Source organism: Cannabis sativa, chromosome 5, assembly GCF_029168945.1.
Source record: "Cannabis sativa cultivar Pink pepper isolate KNU-18-1 chromosome 5, ASM2916894v1, whole genome shotgun sequence".
NCBI lineage: Eukaryota > Viridiplantae > Streptophyta > Magnoliopsida > Rosales > Cannabaceae > Cannabis > Cannabis sativa.
In genome coordinates this window covers 2,219,225-2,239,931 of record NC_083605.1, presented here as the reverse complement: position 1 = coordinate 2,239,931, position 20,707 = coordinate 2,219,225, and the positions used below count along the sequence as shown (strand labels likewise).

The following is a 20,707-nucleotide window of genomic DNA, read 5'->3' as shown; positions in this document are numbered from 1 at the left end:
TCGCACTAAGCACATAGACATTCGTCATCACTTTATTAGAGAGCTTGTGGAAAATAAAATTCTTGTCTTAGAATATGTTGAAACTAGCAAACAAATTGCAGATATTTTTACTAAAGCTCTTGACTCGGTCCGATTTATTTCTCTAAGGAAATCCTTAGGGGTTTGTACTGTTTAATGCTTTTATTTTTCCATAATCCTTGATATTTGAGTTGTCTTAGAGTTCATAATGTCTTGTCTTTGTCCTAGAAGAAAATTTCAACCTTATAAGAATTTCAGTCACTATTTTATTGCTAATGTTGTAATATTATGACGTCATACAGGTTTGTCAGGAAAATTGTCCACTCCTCACAGGAATATTCAGGTTCATCAAACAGTGTTATGTAAGCTACCATTTTCGAATTTTGTTGTTCAAAAAACTGTGTATTCAAGCTCCATTGGATGAATAGAGCTACCTATCTCAATGTGTGAAAGCCATCTCTGAGTAAGTTGGAACTATGTAATTGGGAGTTATGTAGAAGATACGCTACCATTGAAAAGGGCTACCATTGAGGTAGTGTGACAGCGTCTCCTATGGGTACAATTTATCAGAAAAAGTCTTTTTGACAAATTGGGCAATGTTCCCTGCTTACACTTTCACACACTAATGCTTGACACAGTTTGTGGTAAAATTAGTTTATTCTCGAAAATGGTGTTATAAAGCTATTACATACTGTTTGATGTGCTTTAATATTCTTGGTGATGGAGTCAATTTTTCCTGTGAACCGGTATGACCTCATTCTATTACTTCATTAGTTTGATAAAATAATTTCTGATTATTCTTATGAGTTTGATTTTTTCATCAGGGACAAAGACAAATGGACATTGTGAATTCTAGTTGCAAAAATATCAAGGTTATTTTATTTTTCTGTCTTTTAATCAAAAAACAAAAAAAAAAAACAAAAATAAAAAAAATAAAATAAAAAAAAAAGGGTTCGTGATCGAGTTGTCAAGTGAGCTTTGTTAAAAATTTTTGTTATTTTTTTTATGTTTCATTATATTCTTAGACACAATTTTTGCTCTTAAGTGGTGATTAGTGCTTTTGTGTCTTGGTGTGTTCTCTTGTTCCTTATTTGCAATTTTTTTCTTTGGGGGGCATTTTCTGAAAAAATAAAAGAAAAAGGGGGGCATATTTTTTTTTCGAATTCTTTTTCGAATCCTTGTATATATTTTTTCTTTTATTTTTTATTTTATGGAAACATGTTTTAATTGTATTTATTTATTTAGAATGTTTCCTTTATTTGTGGAGATTTGGTCTTTTTGGTGTGTATAGGAAACTTGTAATTAAATAATTAATTATTTGTTGGTTTCCTTTTTGGTGGCAATTTCGGTTTTGGTAAGGGCCTTTAAATTCTTAGATTTTGTGGGGATTGTTGGTTTCCTTTTTTCATTTAAGGAAACATTGACCAAATTTTGAAAAATGTTTTTTTGGTTTCCTTTTTTTTTCCTCTCCACACGTGGGTCAAAGGTAAGGAAGTTCCTTCCTTTTCAGTTTTTTTTTAAATTTGGGCATTTAAAATTGGAAGTTATATATTCTCAACTCCCCATTATCCCACGATCACATCTCTCTCTTCTCTTTTTATTGTTTTCTCTCAAAAGTCTAACATTGTTCAAAGTAAGAGGGTTTGTGTTCTAGGGTTTCAAAAAAAAAAAATGGCCAAAACTAAGAATGCCCAACCATCCAAGAAGCCCATTCGTGGCTCTGCTTCTGCTTCACCGGTGTCTCCGCCTGCGCCGCCTGCTCCAGCAACCGGAGCTTCTGGTTCGTCCTCTGCTCCGACGAAGTCTGCCAAGAAATCGAAGACCCAAGCTCGAAAATCAGTGGCAAAATTTTCATCTCCTCTTGTTGGTGCCTCTCCTATTGCTTCTCCAACACCTGGGTTGGGTGATCATGATGAATCCCATTCATCCGATCACACATTGTCGAAGTCCTCTTCTTCGAATGGTGCTCCTAATGTCGATCAAGCCTTGGTGACTTTGCCCACGGTGAGTTCTCGAACAAGGTCCAAGGTTTCCACTCCTTCTAAACCTGAAGTGGTTAAACCTAAAATTGCATCCAAAGGGAAAAAGGTGGTTTCTTCATCTTCAAAGGCCAAAAATCTCAAGGAGAATCCCCCTTCGGTCTCTTCCTCGGATTCTGAACCAGAAGAAAGTGAGGAGGATCATGATTCAGAGGGCTTGTCCGATTCAAGTGAAGAATTTGTGCCCAAAGATCTTCCAGTTGTTGATGATTCTGGATCCGAGAGTGAAGAACCAGAAACTGAGCCTGTCACTACAGAATGCTCTCAGTGCCTCCCGCTCGTTCCAAAGAAGGACAAAGGAAAAAGGCCCATTGTCTCTAATCTGTTCTTCCACGGAAAGAAAGAGGCCCTCTGGTATTTCTCTTGATAACTTCAAGCCTCACTCTCATTATTTTTGTTATAATGATCATGCTAGAGATATGAAATTCTATGAGAATAGGAATTTTACTGTGGAAAAAAATTTTAATGTTATTGCTCATAAACCTTTTGGAGTGTATAACATGTTGAAAGAAAGACAATGGGTAGATACCTTGATCGGTTTTGATGGGTATGTGGATAGAATTGTGAAAGAATTTTATGCTAACATCACTGAAGAGTTTCTCGATGAGGACTCTTTCATGTTTGGCAAAGTTTTTGTCGAGGAGGACCGGTATTCCTTCACTGTGAAGGATGTTGCTGAGGCTCTCAATTTGCCTATGGGAATTGAGCCAACTGATGTGGAGTTTGATCGTCAAAAGGTGTTCGGTTATCTCTATGGTGATAATGAAATTGAACTCTCCGACACCATGCATATGTCTCAACTCACATATCAACATGCTGCTCTCATGAGGTTTGCCCTATCCAATTGGTTTCCTTGCTCCAATCCGGTAAATGTTTCAAATGAACTTGCTTTCTTTTTATATAAAGTTTCAATTGGTGCTAAAATTGATTTGGCTGACATGATTTGGGAGCAAATTGTCTCTCTTCGAAAGGGTAAGAAACCTAGGCTCAATCTCATTTTTCCTCACTTAATCTATAAAATTTTATCTGATCAAGAGGAATTGATTCTTGAGAATGAATCAATTGAGATGCCTGCTGTTGGAACCAACTTTCAAAATTCCCGAGAAGCCTCCTCAAGGAAAAGCCGCTCAAAGAAAGGCTCGGTACGCTTCCCCGGTCTTACAAATGATCCCGTCGTCGGATGCTTCCACTTCTGCTCCTACAGAAATGGCAGAATTCAACTTGCGTTTGGGAAGAATGGAGACCAGTCAGGCCTTGCTTCTTAGGAAGATGGACAGCATCATGAAATACTTCCGACCCAATGATGATGAATAGGTGGTTCAATCTTTTATCTTTTGCTTTTTATTAATGTTTATTTGAACTTATGACCTTGTCCATGTTTGTTTTTGTTATCTTTGGCTCCTTGATAGACAAAAAGGGGGAGTAGTATTATTTTTTTGGATTCCTTGAACTTTTTGTTACAACTCTGGACCCTTGGTTTTAGGGGGAGTTGCTTGTTTGTGGTTTAACACTTTTCCGTTTAAAAAGTTGTTTGTGGTTTAACACTTTTCCATTTAAAAAGTTGTGTTCTTCGGTTTGCAAGCTTTTCCGTCCAAAAAAAGTTAATTGTTTTATGTGTTAGAGAGCTTTCATGCAGGGGGAGTATTTTCTATACTCTTGTATCTTTAAAAAGCTATTTGCTTTGGTTTCTAACACTTGATGCAGGTTTTCTCATAATAAAATGTTTTGTCAATCAAAGTGCCAAAGGGGTGATTGTTAATTCCATTTTTGGCATATTTAATTGACAAAAATATTTTATTATTTAATGTATATTTCGGCTGGCATATATTGATTTGGTTTCCATATTTGTGTAAATCAAACTTGAAAGGAAAGTTGTCTAGCTTTCCTATTTTTGGAAAAAAGGTAAAAATGGTAAGTTTGGTTACCCATTTCGTTTTTTATCTAACATTTATTATTCGATCTTGTGTTGAGTTTCCCATTTTCTAAGATCAGGTTTCTTGAAGAGAAAACCGGAGCTAGACTTTCCTTTTCTATAAAAGGAAAGTTGTAGTAATCGCCCACGATTACGTATGTACGAAACGGAAATTCCTGGACTGATTGAAGAATTATTTTAGGGAAGTTTCTAATGGGTTGAGGTCTTGTTCAGACCGAATGTAAGCTGTCTATGAGATGTATATTCATTATAAATACATCTTATAGTAGCTAGGTTTTGCATCTCTTTCATACACTTAGAATTGCTTTCATATCTTAAGGAAAGAGTGTCTTTGTTTAGTACCTCTCTTGGTACCTCTCTTGTATCTTTGAATTTCATTCATATCTTTAGAAAAGAGAGTCTTTGATTTGTAGAGAAGAGTTGTTCTACTCTTACTCTGTTTATTTGTTGTTTGTATTGTCTTGAGTCTGTATTCAAGTCTACAACGAAGGAGAACATCAGTGCACCTTCGGGAGAAGGGTATTTACAAGCTTTCGGGAGATTGCTTTTGAAGTCTTGCATCGGGAGGATACAAGCACACAACCTTCGGGAGATGGTTGTATAGGCTTTCGGGAGATAGCCTTTAAGCCTTGAATCGGGAGGATTCAAGCACTCTTCAAGGTGATCGAAGGGAGTTCGAGCACTTGGAGTTTTATCAAGATTCGGTTAGTAGGTGGAATACATCAAGCTTGCGGCATACAATAAGAGGGAGTCTATTTATGCATAAGTCAATTACTTTGTATTTTTGATACCGATCTAATGAATCTTATCTCTGGGCGTGGCCCCGTGGACTAGTAACAATCTGAAAGGATTGTTGAAACCACGTACAAAAATCTTGTGTGTTTTACTTTTATGCACTGTTTGTTTTTCTGGGTTTCTCTGGAGTTACGGAGTTGCATTCTGTAACTACGTAAAACTCGTTTTCGATACTCGCTTTATTATTCCGCATTTAATTAATCATTTAATTAAATAATCAAACTGGGAATATTAAAATACGGAATTTCAGATTATAATATGATGATTTATCACTCATGGGATCCTCCATTAATTAAATAGTTTATTAATTAACGAAGTTACTTATGAAATCTACACAAGAAAGAAAGAGAAGATAATTATTAATGAGTCTCACTACTCACTACCTATATAAAAAAAATCAAGTCCCGATTTGGGCCAGTTATAAATAAGAATAATCTCTAAATTGTAATTAGTTATACATTTTTTAAGTCTCATATTAACAAAGTATACCTCTATATAAGAATAATTACATCTTAATAAAATATATACATGTATTTTGTAAATTTATTTATGTAAAATTAATAATTTTATTTTAAACTATAATACATGTATGAAATTATATTTACTCTAAAATATTTCTATTATGATATATTATTAATGATTATTTATTGTTATTATTGTTACAATGATATTTTTTAGTTTTTAATTTTTTTTCTAGTGTAACTCTATTTAGTTTTAACCTTCCAATTAGAATATAATTTACTTGGTCAAGTGCATTCTTGGATAGAGGTTTTACTGTATTCCTATTAAGTTTAGGACTAGTTTGGCCTATAAAAATAATAATAATTAGTTATCTTTAACGATAAAATTTGAATTTTGAATGATAATCGCGAGTTATTAGTTTTTTTTTTAATGAATAGTGATTTATTAGTTGATATTTCAAATTTTTTTTTTTCAAAAGGATTGTTTTATAAATTGAGTTTTATATCGTGACTATTATTTACTTATACATATTCCCAAATAATAATTATTATTTTATATATAATTTCAAATCCTATTTTCCTCAGTAATAATCACATTGCACATTATTATACATAAATAAAATAAAAATCAACAAATTAAAAATAAAATAAATATTATGACCTCGTTTTAGAAAAGATTAAAGTTAACGGAAATTACCCCATATACTGTTTTTTTAATTTTTTTTGTTCAAATTCACGGTTTTAGTTTCTAAGGTGGTTGCAGCGCTAGTTGCAATAGAAGTTTCTATACGATTTTTTTTTGTTACAATTTAGGTTGCAACGCTAGTTGTTATGGGATTTCTATGTAAAATTTCATGAAAAAAAAATTATTTTAAAGTGTAAAAATGAAAAATCCCCTAAATTTAATAACCAAGTAATTAATATCTTATTTATCTTCACTAAGAATAAATTCATTTTTTATATCGTTTACTATTTTTTTCTTTCAAAAAAAGAAAAAGAAAAATTATATCTTAAATTGAATCCTAAACCAAAAAGGAAATTGACACAAAACTTAAATGTATAGATATATAAATATACATAAATCTAAACTAAACTAAGCTAGTGAGAACTCTCATTATCATCCTTCAAGGTTGGTTACGCTTGAAAAAAAAATAATCCAAATAAAAAAAATAAAGAAAGATTCTGTTGACTTTGAATTTCTTGATTCCCAAGTAATTAAAATTTAAATACTTCATTTTGAAACTTATACATAAAAAGAGGTACAAAATTAAACATTTCATACAATTAATTTGTTAAAATTCTTCATGGCAAAGATTTGGTGCTCTCACTGTGGACAACACTCAACAACTAATCTTATGAACAATTTTCTGTAAGTATTTCTAATTATATCTTTATGTTATTATTGCTATAATAAATTGTTATTTCTTTAATTATGAAATCATTAGAAACTTACCAAATTTAATTTTTGTGAAATTGCAGATGTTGTTGTGTATGTGGAAAAGTATTGGATGAGATTATGACTATTTTAGAAGACATTTCATTAAGAAAAAAAGGCAAAAAGAAGAAGAAAGAAAACAAGAAGTAATACTATTAATTCTTTATTCATAATAATCATCATCATCATAGCAATTTGAATCACTATTATGTATGTATATAAGGACTTGTATAGATTTACTTAGAAAAATGTTTCATGGTTTAATTACAATAAAAAGTTTTAATATATTTAACAATGATTAATATGCAACCATTCAATTAATGACAAATCACACAATCTTATGAAACTCATATTTCCTATTTTAATTTTTTCTTCATGTTTATCTTAAATATTCATTTAATATTCGTATCAATACTAACATTTTGATAGTCTAAAAAAAGTTAAATCTTTCATACAACTCGAAAAAGCCTTTTACCAAAATATAAATTCAAACACAACTGGTTAGTGAAAGATCCAAAAAAAAAGGTTAAAATGAAGGGATTTTCTATGTAGTGAAAAGAAGATAGACAAGTCCTTTGAGGTATTCAACGATTTCAGATCCTCCAAGCTTTGAAGTTCCATACACTCTATCAACGAATGTAATTGGCACCTACAAATTAAAGTTATTTCAATTTAAAGATGATAAAATGGCCTAATTGTACCAAAAAAAAAATAAAGAAGGGGAAACCCTATTAATGGTTTTATATATCCCAAAGAATATTTGGCCATTATTAATTGATATGACACAAAATGGTTTGCACATTCTAATATTGAAGATTTATGTTGAAAGGCATAGCATATTAATGGTTATAACAGTTAATGGCTGAACACTCAAACAACCTTATTAGTCCTATTCACACATTATGCACACATTAAGACATAAATATTATCATATTATGCACACATTTAGACAATTGCTCTAAATCATAGGAATCACATATCATAAGACTGGCAAGCAAGTTAAAAGTTGTAAAGAATTACTTAATGGTCACAGAGTTTTGTAATGCAAACACTAACAATGGTAACAATAGTATGAAATGTAAACGTACCTCTTCAATATGATAGCCTTTTCTAGAAGCACGAACTATCATCTCCATTTGAAACACATATCCCTTGCTAACACACGAGCTAATAACATCTTCAAGCACCGATTTTCGATAAAGCCTTCCTTCAATTAAAAGAAAGATGTTAAAAGTAATTCATCTCCATAAATTGACATTATTGGTCAATGAAATAATTAGGTTAGTGTAGTGTACCGAAAAGATCCCGTTAGATCGGATACACCTGGCCATAGAAGTGTTTGTGCAAGGACATTTGCTCCCCGACTCGTTAGTTTGCGCATTAGGGTCCATCCGTGGACGCCACCACCCTTAACGTAACGGGTTCCGGTAACTATACTAGCACCAGTCTCCGATTGTTTCCTAATGAATAAAAAAATAAGTCTTGGAAATCGGGTTTCAGATATTCTGTTTCTGTTCTACAATTAAGAATCACAAGCTGGGAAATTCTTACTTGATGAAGCTAGGCAAATACTTTGGCTACATATAAAAAAAGCAAGCAAAAGATCAATCGATCAATATAACTCTATAGACAAATTGATTCATAAAATTTAGGTCAAAAGTACTTACATGGTGAGATAAATCAGCATCCATAATCACAACAAAATTACCGGTAGCGTGTTTCAGACCGTGAATATAAGCCGTCCCTGAGATTCATTTTAGAAAAAGAAACATCAGTGGACGGATTTGAAAATAGAAAACACTGAAAACACGTACATACATACCCAACCCAAGCTTCTTTGGTCTCGGTCTTAACAACTACAAACAAAAGCATAGCATATAGTCAAAATCAGTTATCTAATATAAAATTTTGGAATAGTTAAATATCGATACTTACAATTCGTTCCTCGCCATAAACCTTCTGCAATTGCTTAACGATTTCTTGAGTACCATCAGGACTACCATCGTCGACGACAATCACTTCAAAGTCCACATCCCTAAACCCGAAAAATTCTCAGGAGTCATTCAAATTGAATTCAGAGCACAAAATTGAAAAAAAAAATGAGAAAAAAGAGAATGTTCACCTAAGATGCTTGAAGATGAGGTAGACAATGAGGGCAATGTTGAGGCGCTCGTTGTAGGTTGGGACAATTATGCTGTATTTATTTTTTGGATTATCGCCAATCTCCATTGAAATCCAACCCTAGAATCTCCACTTGCTCTCTCTCTCACACACACAGAGATCTGAAAATGACCATCAGAAAGATGCATAATGTAAACAACAATATGAGGTAAAGTCATACACAACTTGGAGCCTACCAAACCAAACTCATCTCAATAGCTAATTAAACTTAACAAAAAGGCAAAACATAAAAGCTTTTACTAAAACTATTGTGTGGAATTACCACTGCAGATCATCTTGGGACATAACAACCAACCAATGCACACATAGATATTAGTTTATCACTTCAACTGTCGTACCAAATGCAACTAGTTCATAACTTACACTTACTAATCAATACTGAGAGTGAGTCCACTTTGCAAACCACAAATTGTTCTTCTCAATGCTACAAACAAAAGTAATGGTACCAAATCAACTTATATCACTGCTCTAATTATTTTAATAACATGAAACAATTACAATAAAGATACTTATATATAGAGAGAATGCATCATCTTAAAATTAAATCCAAATCAAAGAAATTACAACTTAGAACTATAAAAGCTCTACAAGTGTAAGACATTAATGTTTTTCACACATTTACGTTCTCTGCAGAAGTGTTCATACATTATATACATGTGTATTATCTCTGATAAGAACCTCCCTGTGAACTCAGTAAAAAAGTAGCAAAAGCCAATAAACCAGCACAAATAGTAATGATCTTAATGAGACAGTAGCCGAAATCGACTAGAATTGTTGAGCTATTATTGAATAAAGGCAAAAGTAGACTAAAGTCTCTACAAGGGAAGAGACCCAAAGCTCTCTAAAGATGCTAAGAATGACCAAGTTCTAGCAATGCCCACAACCAATTATATCTATATGAAATCTGATATTTCTCAATATATGATGCATTTGAACAAACACAGTGTGGGCAACCAAGGAGAAAAAAGAATAATCAGATCTTTATGACATAGAACAATCAATCAATCACTAAGAACCATACCTAATTTTGATCAACTTTATAGAATCGAAACAAAAACAAAAATGTAATGAATCTTGAGATTCCAGATTGCGAAATTGAAGAAACACACACAATCGAATAACTCGAATCAGAAATAAACTAATTAAAATCAAAATCGAACTTAGAAATGAATCGAAAACGCACAATAAATTTACCGTGATCGTGTTGGTCGCTTGATGGTGTTGTTGTCCTCTTCGGGCGGCGGTCGTGTTTGGTGGCGGCGACGGCGGGTCAGTGGCTGAGCGATCACGGCGTGTAATTGGCTCCTCAGAATGGTTTTGGAAGAGAGAGAAAGAAAGAAATGAAGAAATGGTATTGGGTTGGGCTGGTATGGGCTTTCTAGGTTGGGCTGGGCCCAAAAAGTACAATCGTAAGCCCAACTTGAAACATTCGCTGATGGAGATTATGTAGCGTTTGTTTACAAAAATAACCAATTTTGGGGGAATTTTTATTAACATTGTTTATATAGTAGAATCTCCATGGTTGTTACTAGAAAAAAAAAATTGCTGTCTCTAAATTGGTGTGCCCTTTCTATCCCACCAATAATTTTAGTCCACATCATCGATATCTATTTAGCATATAATGAATTTCTTAACAAACTTTAAAGTTTAAACTAAGGTGGTATTTGGTAACACTTTTTTAATCAATTTTCTGTTTCTAAAATTGAAAAAGTGAAAATATTTTTCAAAAACATGTTCTATAAAGCTATTTTTACTTTTCAATTTTTTAATTAACAATTAAAATTTTAAAAACAATAAAAATCACTTTCAATATTTTTTTTAAACAGATTTTTTTTTTAATTAATATTTTTGACTTCGATCAGACTCGGACCCAAATCTCCCCATGGCCTTGGCGCTGAACCTGGCCTCTGAACTGAACTCGATCCGACCCAGAACCTAGACCCGACGTAAATAAAATCAATAAATAAAAAAAAAATAAAAACTTTACAGAACACACTTTTGTTTTTTATTTTTAAAATTGAAAAACAAAATTAGTTACAGAATACTTTTTTGTTTTTCAAAAACAAAAATTTTACTTTCATTTTGTGATTAAAAAATTAAAAAATAAAAGTGTTACCAAACGGCACCAAAATTAATACATGTAAAATAAGTATAGATGATGTGTCCTGAAACAATTAATAGAAACAGAGAAGGCACACCAATTTAGGGACAGTAAATTTTTTTTCGTTGTGACTAAGCATGTAAGAAGGATTGAAGGTAAAAAAATCAGAAAACTTACCCCATTGAATGCCTGATGTTTCAAAATATTTATCTAAAAAATGACACTAGACGATATGTCACCTGGAGTAAATATTTTGAACCATGTTGAAAAATGTTAAAAACAATCACATGCACACTTGAATGGTTGAATGGTTTTCGAGCTTCATTTTGAAGCTTTGAATCTCCTCACCGATATAACTTCAATTTTAAGGTTCTCATCTGAAATAAATGTTTGTTTCATCAATTTCTATCAGCTAGAAACATCCTCTTACAGAACCCTCCAAATCTAATTAGTTTCTTGATTACATATGATTAAGTTTGGTCCATAGGTTACAAATCCATATTAAAATTTGTAACCTTTCTATTTAGATTTGTAACCTCTTTGTTTTTTGATCAATTTTTTTTAAAAAAACAAAGCATGAAAATAATAAGAGGAAGAAAATTATGTACAACACAAATTCATTCATTTATGATTTCAAAGAAAAAAAAAAATCATTCTTTATGGTGTACTCAACCAATCATAGCCACAGAATTAAAGCCCCACCAGTAGGATCATATATATTTTCACATTATATTTTGAAACTTTCATAAATACCTATATCCATTAAATATCAAATCAACACCACATAACATTCTCTAAATAGTCAAAGTCATTAAAATTTTATTTTTTCTTTAAAAATTTCTTTAAATAAACCAATAAAAAATAACACAGATATTAACTTGATATTTGACCACTAGATACCTATAAAAGTACTAAAAAATATAACTTAAATATTATTACGATTAAAAATTAAATTTATATAAGTATTTACAATACAAATTACCCTACAATCAAATATGAAAAAGAGAGTAGTATAAAAATAAAAGGAGAATTTTAATTTTTATGGCAAAAGTTTTCAACAATATGGTTTTGTACCAAAAAATTTATGGGAATTTTTTTTTAAAAAAAAAAAATAGAAAATTTGAGAAAAATAATATAAGATACCGAAATAACTAGTTACTTACTCTAAACTATATTCCCCATATTTTTTTTTATTCTTTATTTTTCCCATAAAATAATAACCCTGCAATAATTGGGTCACTTGAGTACCAAGTGATTAAAGTAGTTTTCCCATGCAAAATGTGATTAAATTTACTATTGAGTAAAGTAATAAATTGGATATTCAACTTGTACACTCAAATGTCAAATCCTAACAAAAAGAAAAAACTTCTACACTCAAAAATCTTTCATTTTGAAATAGCATCACTCTTCCAAAATAACAATGCCATTAGTAGTTTGAAACCAAACAAAACTATAATTATAAGAAGAAAAACATACTAAATCAATATAACTTATACATAACTATTTAATTTTGTATATAAGAAGAAAAGCTTATACTAAATCATGAAAAATAAGTCTAAACAAATAAATTAGTCCACCCAAATTTCCCAGAAAAGTAGGAAAAAGTGGAAGAACAATTCATATATCTAAACTAAAGTATTTAAGTATCTGTTGTATTGTATGCAGCATCAGCTGAAGAGGTGTCAATGTCATTCAAACCCAACTCCTCATTTTGCTCCCAAGACCTCTCATAATCCTCAACTATTAATCACAACAAACAATAAACACGTTATACAAATTACAAAAAATTCAATCAATTTGGACATGTTATTCTTTCTTACGACAGAGTGGTAAAAAGTATTTCGTGAATTAATTTGTATTAGTTTAATCTAAAATAAGTGAATACGTAACATTAAATGTTTAATATTTTTGTGACAAAGTTGATGAGAATAGTTTCAATTTTATGTTTATTGATAATTTGTAGTATTTTTCTTTTGGATGTTTTAACACATTTTGAAAATTCTTGATAAGTATTTATAATTGCTTGCTAGTCTTCACGCTTTTATGGCTCATATTGTATGGTCTGGATCCTTTCAAATATAAGATTGAATCCATAAAATCCGCACTTAATGCAGATTAGATACACTATGAGCAAAATAGTGGGAATCGAATAGGATGAATACCCCGTAATTTTTTTGTTTTTGGATGTGGAAAAGTTGCGTTCCGTCTAAGATCAAGGTGTTTGGATGGCTGTTTGCACTACAAAAAGTGAATGTGCACGAAGTGATGCAAAAGATAAGGGATAAGGTCATTTCACTTGCTTTCTTCGGGTTGGTGTGTGTGTTGTAAAAGCAATAAGGAAAAAAAGAAACTTTGAAGATAAAGAAAGTAAGGGAGAAGATCTGTGGGGAAAGATTTGTGGGAGAAGATCAAATTCTGGGTTGCAACATGGGTGTTGAGAACTAAAGAGTTTGTTAACTTATTACTCCAAAATCTTCTTAGAGATTGGAGTTGTACTCTTTCCTAGGCACTCTTGCCCACAGCAATCTTTTGATGTATGGCTCAATATGTTCTTTTTTTAGCTTTAATTTTTATTATTTCTACAGTTTTCCTCCGCCATAAGTGAGGCCTAATAAAGTTGGGTAAGGGGAAAAGAACGCAGAAACAAAAACAAAACAGAAGTTTCGATATAGCAAAGAGAAACTTACACGTTAACTGATGGTCATCTTTCATATCATCAGTGACCGGTGCAATGAAAGAATTAGATAGTGCATCATCCAAAATCAGAGTCCAAGGTTCTTCAAAACTCAGAAGCTGCAAATGTTGAGCATACAAAGAAAATGATGCAAGTTTTTATCAAAACAAAGTACCCACCTCATTTACCATGGAAAATTCTTCCAATCATAAATTTTGTAGTTTCCATGTATATAGGAGTAATTGGCGGCGAAACCTCCTTATGTTTTAATTTCTATATATACACTTAACCCCCTCAATTTTTTTTGTTGGCAAAACTCCTTCATGTTTACTTTTTTTTGCAAATTTGCAGCATCAGTTAAATATCGCCGTTAAATCACGCATACATAGGTGTACATAGTAGTCATCCAATTGGTATTGAACAGTGATATTTAACTGACGTTTCAAATTTGCAAAGAAAAATAAACATAAGGAGATTTTGCCACAAAAAAAAAATAAGAATTAAGTGTAAAAAATTAAAATATAAGAGGGTTTTGCTGCAAATAACTCTGTATATAGCTATGAAAATAAATTATAGAAGCTAGACATCATTACCCAACATTAGGTTCATAGAGAATGCATGTGCAGTGTTGTTTACTTTACCTTGTCTAGCCTTGTTTTGAATTCTATCCACTTGCTTTTTTTATTGTCATCAAGACTATCTCCCAAAGTAAAACCATGCACTCTCCCAAGGCCTGCATGTGATATCATACAATTTGCAAATAATTAAAAATTAAGTAACCTAGAAGGTACTAACCAATACAACAAATTTAAAGTTAAGAACAAGAAACATATAGACTTATTGGGTCATTGGTAGTAAATTAGTTGAGATTCAATTATAGAGTGATACCCCTTATCGATACAAGGTTGAAAAAAAACATCTACAAGTACTTTTTCTTTACCCAACCAACGCCCCGAAAAAAAAATTCTGCTTTTTTGTTCTTCAGAAAATCAATCTTCCTTCTAGAATAGGGGTTAATTTGTAAAAGTAAAATCATTCCATAATCACAATTTTAAATTGTGAATGAAGTCTCTTAAAACAACACAAAGTTTAGACATCACTTACTTTCACTTATATTAGTGATCAAGCCTTCAACAGTAGTAACGAGGCCACCCAAAGTGCCACTTCCTAACTCCAACTCAAGCTCGGGGATACTCACAGCAGCAGTATCAGACTGATTTGAACATATGAGAATTCATCGGTCAAATGCAAATTTAACTTATCAAATGAAAGTTTTAATCAATATATTCAGTTTACAATCAAAAGGATGGGAATACTATTATTTTATGACACTTAACTTCTTACCAAATTCACTAAAACCATGAGCATGACATGATTGCGGATATAGGCGGTTACATTATTTTATTGTCAAATGAGATGTAACATTTTCATCATTGCCACAATAATATAAAGACGTTTAACATTACTTACACTAAAAGAAAATTTCAGTAACAAGCCTGAACCTGCAGTATAGTTATAATGAAATTCCAACTTGAAGTGTGAATATCGAATAAGGCAAGAGAAAAATAAATGAAAATATTCAAATACTATGTTCTATTAAGAACTAAGCACATTAAGATTGATTGTCATTTTGTTCGTGAGAAAAATCAACAAGGCCTAATCTCCACAGGATATTTGAAGACTGGAGAGCAATGAAGGGCACATTGTCACAAAAGTTTTAAATGGGGTGAGGGTTGATTATCTTCGTAACAAGCTAGGCATAATTAACATTTATAATCCAGCTTAACGGGGAGTATTAAAATATATAAGTTGTACATTAGTTGTAGAAATTAAGATTAATTGTAATTACTTAGTTTCTTATTTAGTCTCTCTAGGTTTGTATATAAATATTATATATTTTATATTCTATTGAATAATATACGATTAATTCACCATTTTCTACAAGTATGAAATGTGCCAAAATTGAATAAGATGGATATACATCAAATCCAAATCAGAGATAAACATTAAATGTATAACATAGCTTACCTTTATGACATCGCGGCTCAGATCTTTAACATTAGTCACTCTGAGACTTATTTTCTTCCCTTTTTCAGGAATTCTTCCACCAGGTTTGAGCTGCATAAAGACAGAGCACAATAGTTGGGAAGAAAAAACACATTAAAATTAAAACTAAAAGATGTAGAGAAAGGCCTAATCAGAGATCACCCGTACAAGCAACGGAAAATGAATTATACTAACCTCAGAATTGCGGTAACCACATGCATCACATGTGGATGCCATGACAATGACTTCTTTGAAGTACGGAATATCTTTAAGTTGTTAAGCTAAACATCTTAGCACAATGAAAAACACAATTGAATATATTTTCAGGGCCTTCTTTTTTTGTGGGGGTGGGTATTTTCAATACACAAAAATATTAATAACGGGAGAATACTATGGAGTGGGTCCTCGTGCCCAATACAATGAACTGAATCTTAATAAACAACTATAGGCTAGTGCGTTGATATGTTAGGCGAGGATCCTAGTTTCAAGAAAGAAAAACTTTCATCTTCAGAAATGAAATGTGTCAAAGCATCTTACAAGACATTTTAAGTTGTTCTATAAAAGGGAGTAAAGAAAAAACAATCTTCATGAACTACTTGACTAACTAATTGATTAAAAACAGCAAAACATGCAAGTTTTAAGGCTGTAAGCAGACAATTATTAAAATCTCTCAAGGATACTGGTGACAAACATTCGAGTCTCACAACTTGCAGCACAAGTTCCACATGTCGATGGGAAAGTCATTACCTGTTAAATAATGGCAGTTACTGAATCAATATATAATATATTAATCATACCTAAAATGTCGACATTCTAATTACAAAATTAATGAGCTCCACCTCTTCTGGTGCAGTATACCGAAACAGAGCTTCAGCCATTTCTGCACTGTTGCTTTGAGCAATGGCTCGATGACCAGCTGCTGCTCCAACTGATCCATGTGGTTCTCTTTGTACTTGAGTAGAACCACCATTTTGTTCTTCTGTTGATGCTCCGTCAATATTATCTACTGTTTGTGATGGACCAACAAGATACCCTAATAATGTCTGTTGCTCTGGAGTGCGTTCATAAAACTTGATACTCAATGCTGGATCATGTGATGGTGCATACCTACATAATATAATGCACAATCTTATAAGATGCTTAAGTGTTCTTCCTATTACTTTTTCACACAACTTCCTATTACTGAAAGCATTATTGAAAAACATGATTGGAAAATTGTTTAAAAATAAATAAATAAGGACCCACGAAATGACATTGACCTCCAACAAAGCTTAAGTTGGCAAGTACCATCTATTAGATTTAGAACTAGATCAGCGGAAAAAGAAATATTGTTTCTTTCATAAAAAATCTGAATGATAGAGTTGCTGGCTTCACTGGAGCAAAGCATCGATAACAATATGAAAGATGAGGGAATTTGGCTGAGTGGCAGCTCTGGAATTTTTCCTTTCAAATCTGCATATTATCTAAGGTCTAGAAAGGATGATGCGACTACCCAATGGAAGAGTTCAATTCACAAGATCAGCAACATTAGTTCAACCAATCATCCATCCAATACAGCTTATGTTCTCCATATAATGTTCACGAATCATAATATAAAATCATGTCTCTGTTATGTTATTTTTATACTTACGGGTTCTCTATGAAGCTGTTGCCAGCAGGATCATCTAGAATAAAAGTGAAGGGTGATGCTCCAGTTGCACAGGCTCTTAACTTTACCAAGAATTGATCTATAGCTTCGGCAGTCTGAGGATTCACTTTCTGCAAATTTCATACAACACCACATAAGATGCTGAAAATCAATTTAAGCTAATTAGGATTTTTGTCCCTAGAACTTTGACATATACCAAATCATGTCACCTGAACTTTTCACATTTCTATTGATCCAGACAAAAATTCTTAAATCTAACTATCTCAATTCTCAATAGTTTAGAGAGCATGATTGGTACATGTTAAAGTTCGAGAAAGAATCCTAATTAGCCATCAATTTATGGGGTACAACAAAAGGTAGGAAATGAAAGTACTTATAAAATACCTTGCGTTCTTCTTGTAGAGCCTCCAATTCATCTGCTGCTCGTAGCAATATCCCTTCCACCTGAAAAAGTATAGGTGTAATTGTACAATCAAAAGATGATCAATACACATTAGAAATATACATACTGGAAAAATGAGTATAAAAAACACAAGCAAAAAGTGAAAAGTTAGTACGTGTGCTTTCACCTCCCATCAAATACATTAATATGAGTAACCATTTGGAATGGTTATAATTATATCAAAACAATTTCCTTTTGCATAAAAACAACATATCATGCATTTGTATAGTCCTCCAAAAAACAAAACACTTGGATAGGGAACACTGGTACACATGAGTTCCTTTCGAGTGAAGTGGCTGCCAAATGTGAGCACTGGTATAATAACCAGTCCAAACTATAAAATCTTAAGTAAAATCATTCACAGGAGACTATACATGGGTTGTATTCATAATGGGGGAAGCCAAAATGTTATTGGGTGATACTCACTTAGCGGGGAAAAGCCACTTCAAAGACCATTAGAAAGGACAGAATAAGATCTAAAAGAAAATAAACCGAGCACATATTTGAATATGGTACCGTGGACAAACTTCCTCGTTGAGCCTCTGGAGGAATCTCAAATTCTAGTTCAGGGATCTGCATTTGACAAAACCAAAACAAGAAGCTCACTATTAAATCAAATACACTATGATGGCACTAAAGGAAACTGTTTAAACATTGAAATGATAAAACATATATTTCGAAAAGAGATTAGGAATTAACCTAAAATTTGAACTCCTTTTATGACAGCAAGACATTATAAACTATAAAAAGAATTGCAGTACTATAATCACAAACAAGAGCAAGGTATAGAAAAAAAAAATGCCCACTTTTCATGGGAGGCAAAAACTCTTACGCTCTTAGAGAATCAAAATTTACTTCTCTACAATATCCGTGACTAAGCAAGAAAAGTGGCTCGCCCAGTGCACATTGAAGCCAAAAAGAAAAACTATCTTATGCTTTCCTCTAATGCTAAGAGAATAAAAGCTTACTTTCTGAAAATTCCAAAACTAAAAAAGAACAGTTTCTTGCCATAACAGAATCCCAAATTTCCTTGGATGATTAACCACAAAGGATGGGAAAGATATTTTGTAGGACTAGCTAAGTTCAAATCAAGTAACTATTCTGATCGCATGGACCTATACTACATCCTACGAAGAAACATCATGCAAGTTTGCTATTCTGTTCAAATCAATCGGCACACATTTATCAAATGGTTCGCACAAACTATAAATCATTTCAGACTTTTCTACCTCTATCAGGGTAACATGTAATAAAACAACAGTATGACTAATCCCATCCCATACCTCCCACTTACTTCAAATGACAATCTAAAACTATTGTAACTGTTATTCAATTACGAAAAGATAGATAAAGGAATCCGCACGGAGTTCATATCATGCGAATGGATAAATACCTTAATAGTTGCAGATTCAGATTTTACCACTTGTCTGTCAAGCATCTGTTTAGGAGTAAAGAAAAGAAAAAACAAATCTTTATTAGCACTATGGTGAGAGAGGTTCTGTCAAACAAGAAACTCCAGAATTTAACTAACCCTTTTAATTAGAAAAATAATTGAGAATTATAAAGACATGAATAACAAAAACAGCTTAGATGGGCAACTCATAAGCTTAAAAGCTTTGTCAATCAATTACAGAATTCAAATGCTCAACAGAATACTAAAAATTTCATGATTATTCAAAAGGTCAAACATAGTAGATAATATTAAGTTGACACGACCTTAGGGTCACCTGCAGGGACCTCCAAACGGCAGTTGCATCCCTTAGGTTGAATCTCACCAGCAAACTGAACTTCATTATTTCTGCCAAAACAAAAATAGAGTCATCTTTCACATTAAAAAGCTTGTAAAGCAGAGTACCCATTTTCCCTCATTGAAAACAAATTCTCCAAATTGAGATTTTACCTCTCCCCGCAATGTGTACACTCAAAGGCAGATAATAGAATCTGTAAACGAATCCAAAGAAAAAAAAAACCATATTTAACAATAATAATAATAATAATAACAATAAGCTAAGAAGAAAAAGAACCAATTTTTCTTGAATACATACCTTTCTGAAGTGCGGAATCACAGTAAACAAAAACTTGGTTGTACCCTAGTGACAAAACAAAACCCAAATATTTGAAAAATAACAAGGAAAATTTATTGAAATATATATATAAATAGTTAGAGAGAGAGAGAGAGAGGTTACATTTTCATGGCAACGCATGCAGAGGCTGTCGAGTTGGTAAAGAGGGGCGTCTCCGACGTCGGAGGAAAGAGCTTCGACGACGGAGCCAACATCCACTATTTGATTTTTGGGTTCGGCCATAGGAATGAAAATAATGTGTGTGAAATTTGAGATTGGTTGTGTTAATTGTGTAGTAGAAGAAGTAGTTGTTATAGTCTTCTAGGTTAGAGAAAACACTAGAACTTTCATTTCAAACCTTTCTTTTCAACTCACATTCATTTAGTAATAATATTTAAATTAAGTTTTAAGTAAATATTTTTAATTAGTTAATATCATTAATTTATTTTTAAAAAAAAAAAAAGTTTGAATACATTCATAGAAAATAATGACTTAATATCTAATAGTTATGTACCTACCAAAATTTCAAAAATATAATTTATGTATTATTTGCAAATGAAAATTAAACTTAAGAATTTATGTTAGAAATTACTCTTTATTATATAAGAAAACATTTGGCAACCATTAGAGTACTCCCTATAGAGTTTTTTTACTCTATCTTTTAAAATACATTACCAAAACTTTATTTTCTTTATTATAGAGCACACTTTTACATTACATCATTTGAAACATATCAAACACTCATTTTTATCTTCCAAAACTAAAGAGATATCTTAATTACAAGCTCCAAGAATTTAACACATACAATCATTTATGTCATATCTTTATATATTAAAAGTGTCTATCTAACGGCAATTCTTGGTTTAACAGA

General features: G+C 32.0%; 2 protein-coding genes across 7 annotated transcripts; both read right to left on the bottom strand.

Annotated features, from left to right (window-relative positions):
- Positions 1 to 7,019: 7,019 nt before the first annotated feature.
- LOC115717414 (dolichol-phosphate mannosyltransferase subunit 1) lies at positions 7,020 to 10,208 on the bottom strand. Of its 6 annotated transcripts, none has more exons than XM_030646381.2 (10): positions 10,057 to 10,208; positions 9,226 to 9,286; positions 8,804 to 8,963; positions 8,617 to 8,716; positions 8,504 to 8,537; positions 8,349 to 8,425; positions 8,233 to 8,258; positions 7,977 to 8,141; positions 7,770 to 7,884; positions 7,020 to 7,330 (listed from the first exon to the last, which is right to left on the bottom strand). In XM_030646381.2, the coding sequence occupies exons 3-10, from the start codon at positions 8,908 to 8,910 to the stop codon at positions 7,226 to 7,228; spliced, it is 729 nt and encodes a 242-aa protein (XP_030502241.2). In that variant the 5' UTR covers positions 8,911 to 8,963; positions 9,226 to 9,286; positions 10,057 to 10,208; the 3' UTR covers positions 7,020 to 7,225. The 6 variants fall into 6 exon arrangements, with proteins under 6 accessions (XP_030502241.2, XP_030502244.2, XP_060971195.1 ...); XM_030646384.2 differs by having other exon boundaries at positions 9,232 to 9,286; XM_061115212.1 differs by having other exon boundaries at positions 9,228 to 9,286; positions 10,046 to 10,193.
- Positions 10,209 to 12,389: 2,181 nt separating this feature from the next.
- Positions 12,390 to 20,214, bottom strand: LOC115716953 (uncharacterized). Its single transcript, XM_030645881.2, has 16 exons — positions 19,960 to 20,214; positions 19,819 to 19,863; positions 19,674 to 19,714; positions 19,490 to 19,571; positions 19,167 to 19,211; positions 18,290 to 18,346; positions 17,716 to 17,775; positions 17,314 to 17,441; positions 16,523 to 16,790; positions 16,364 to 16,430; positions 15,879 to 15,949; positions 15,666 to 15,755; positions 14,742 to 14,850; positions 14,279 to 14,370; positions 13,651 to 13,756; positions 12,390 to 12,703 (listed from the first exon to the last, which is right to left on the bottom strand). The coding sequence occupies exons 1-16, from the start codon at positions 20,077 to 20,079 to the stop codon at positions 12,603 to 12,605; spliced, it is 1,482 nt and encodes a 493-aa protein (XP_030501741.2). The 5' UTR covers positions 20,080 to 20,214; the 3' UTR covers positions 12,390 to 12,602.
- Between the last annotated feature and the right edge of the window lie 493 nt (positions 20,215 to 20,707).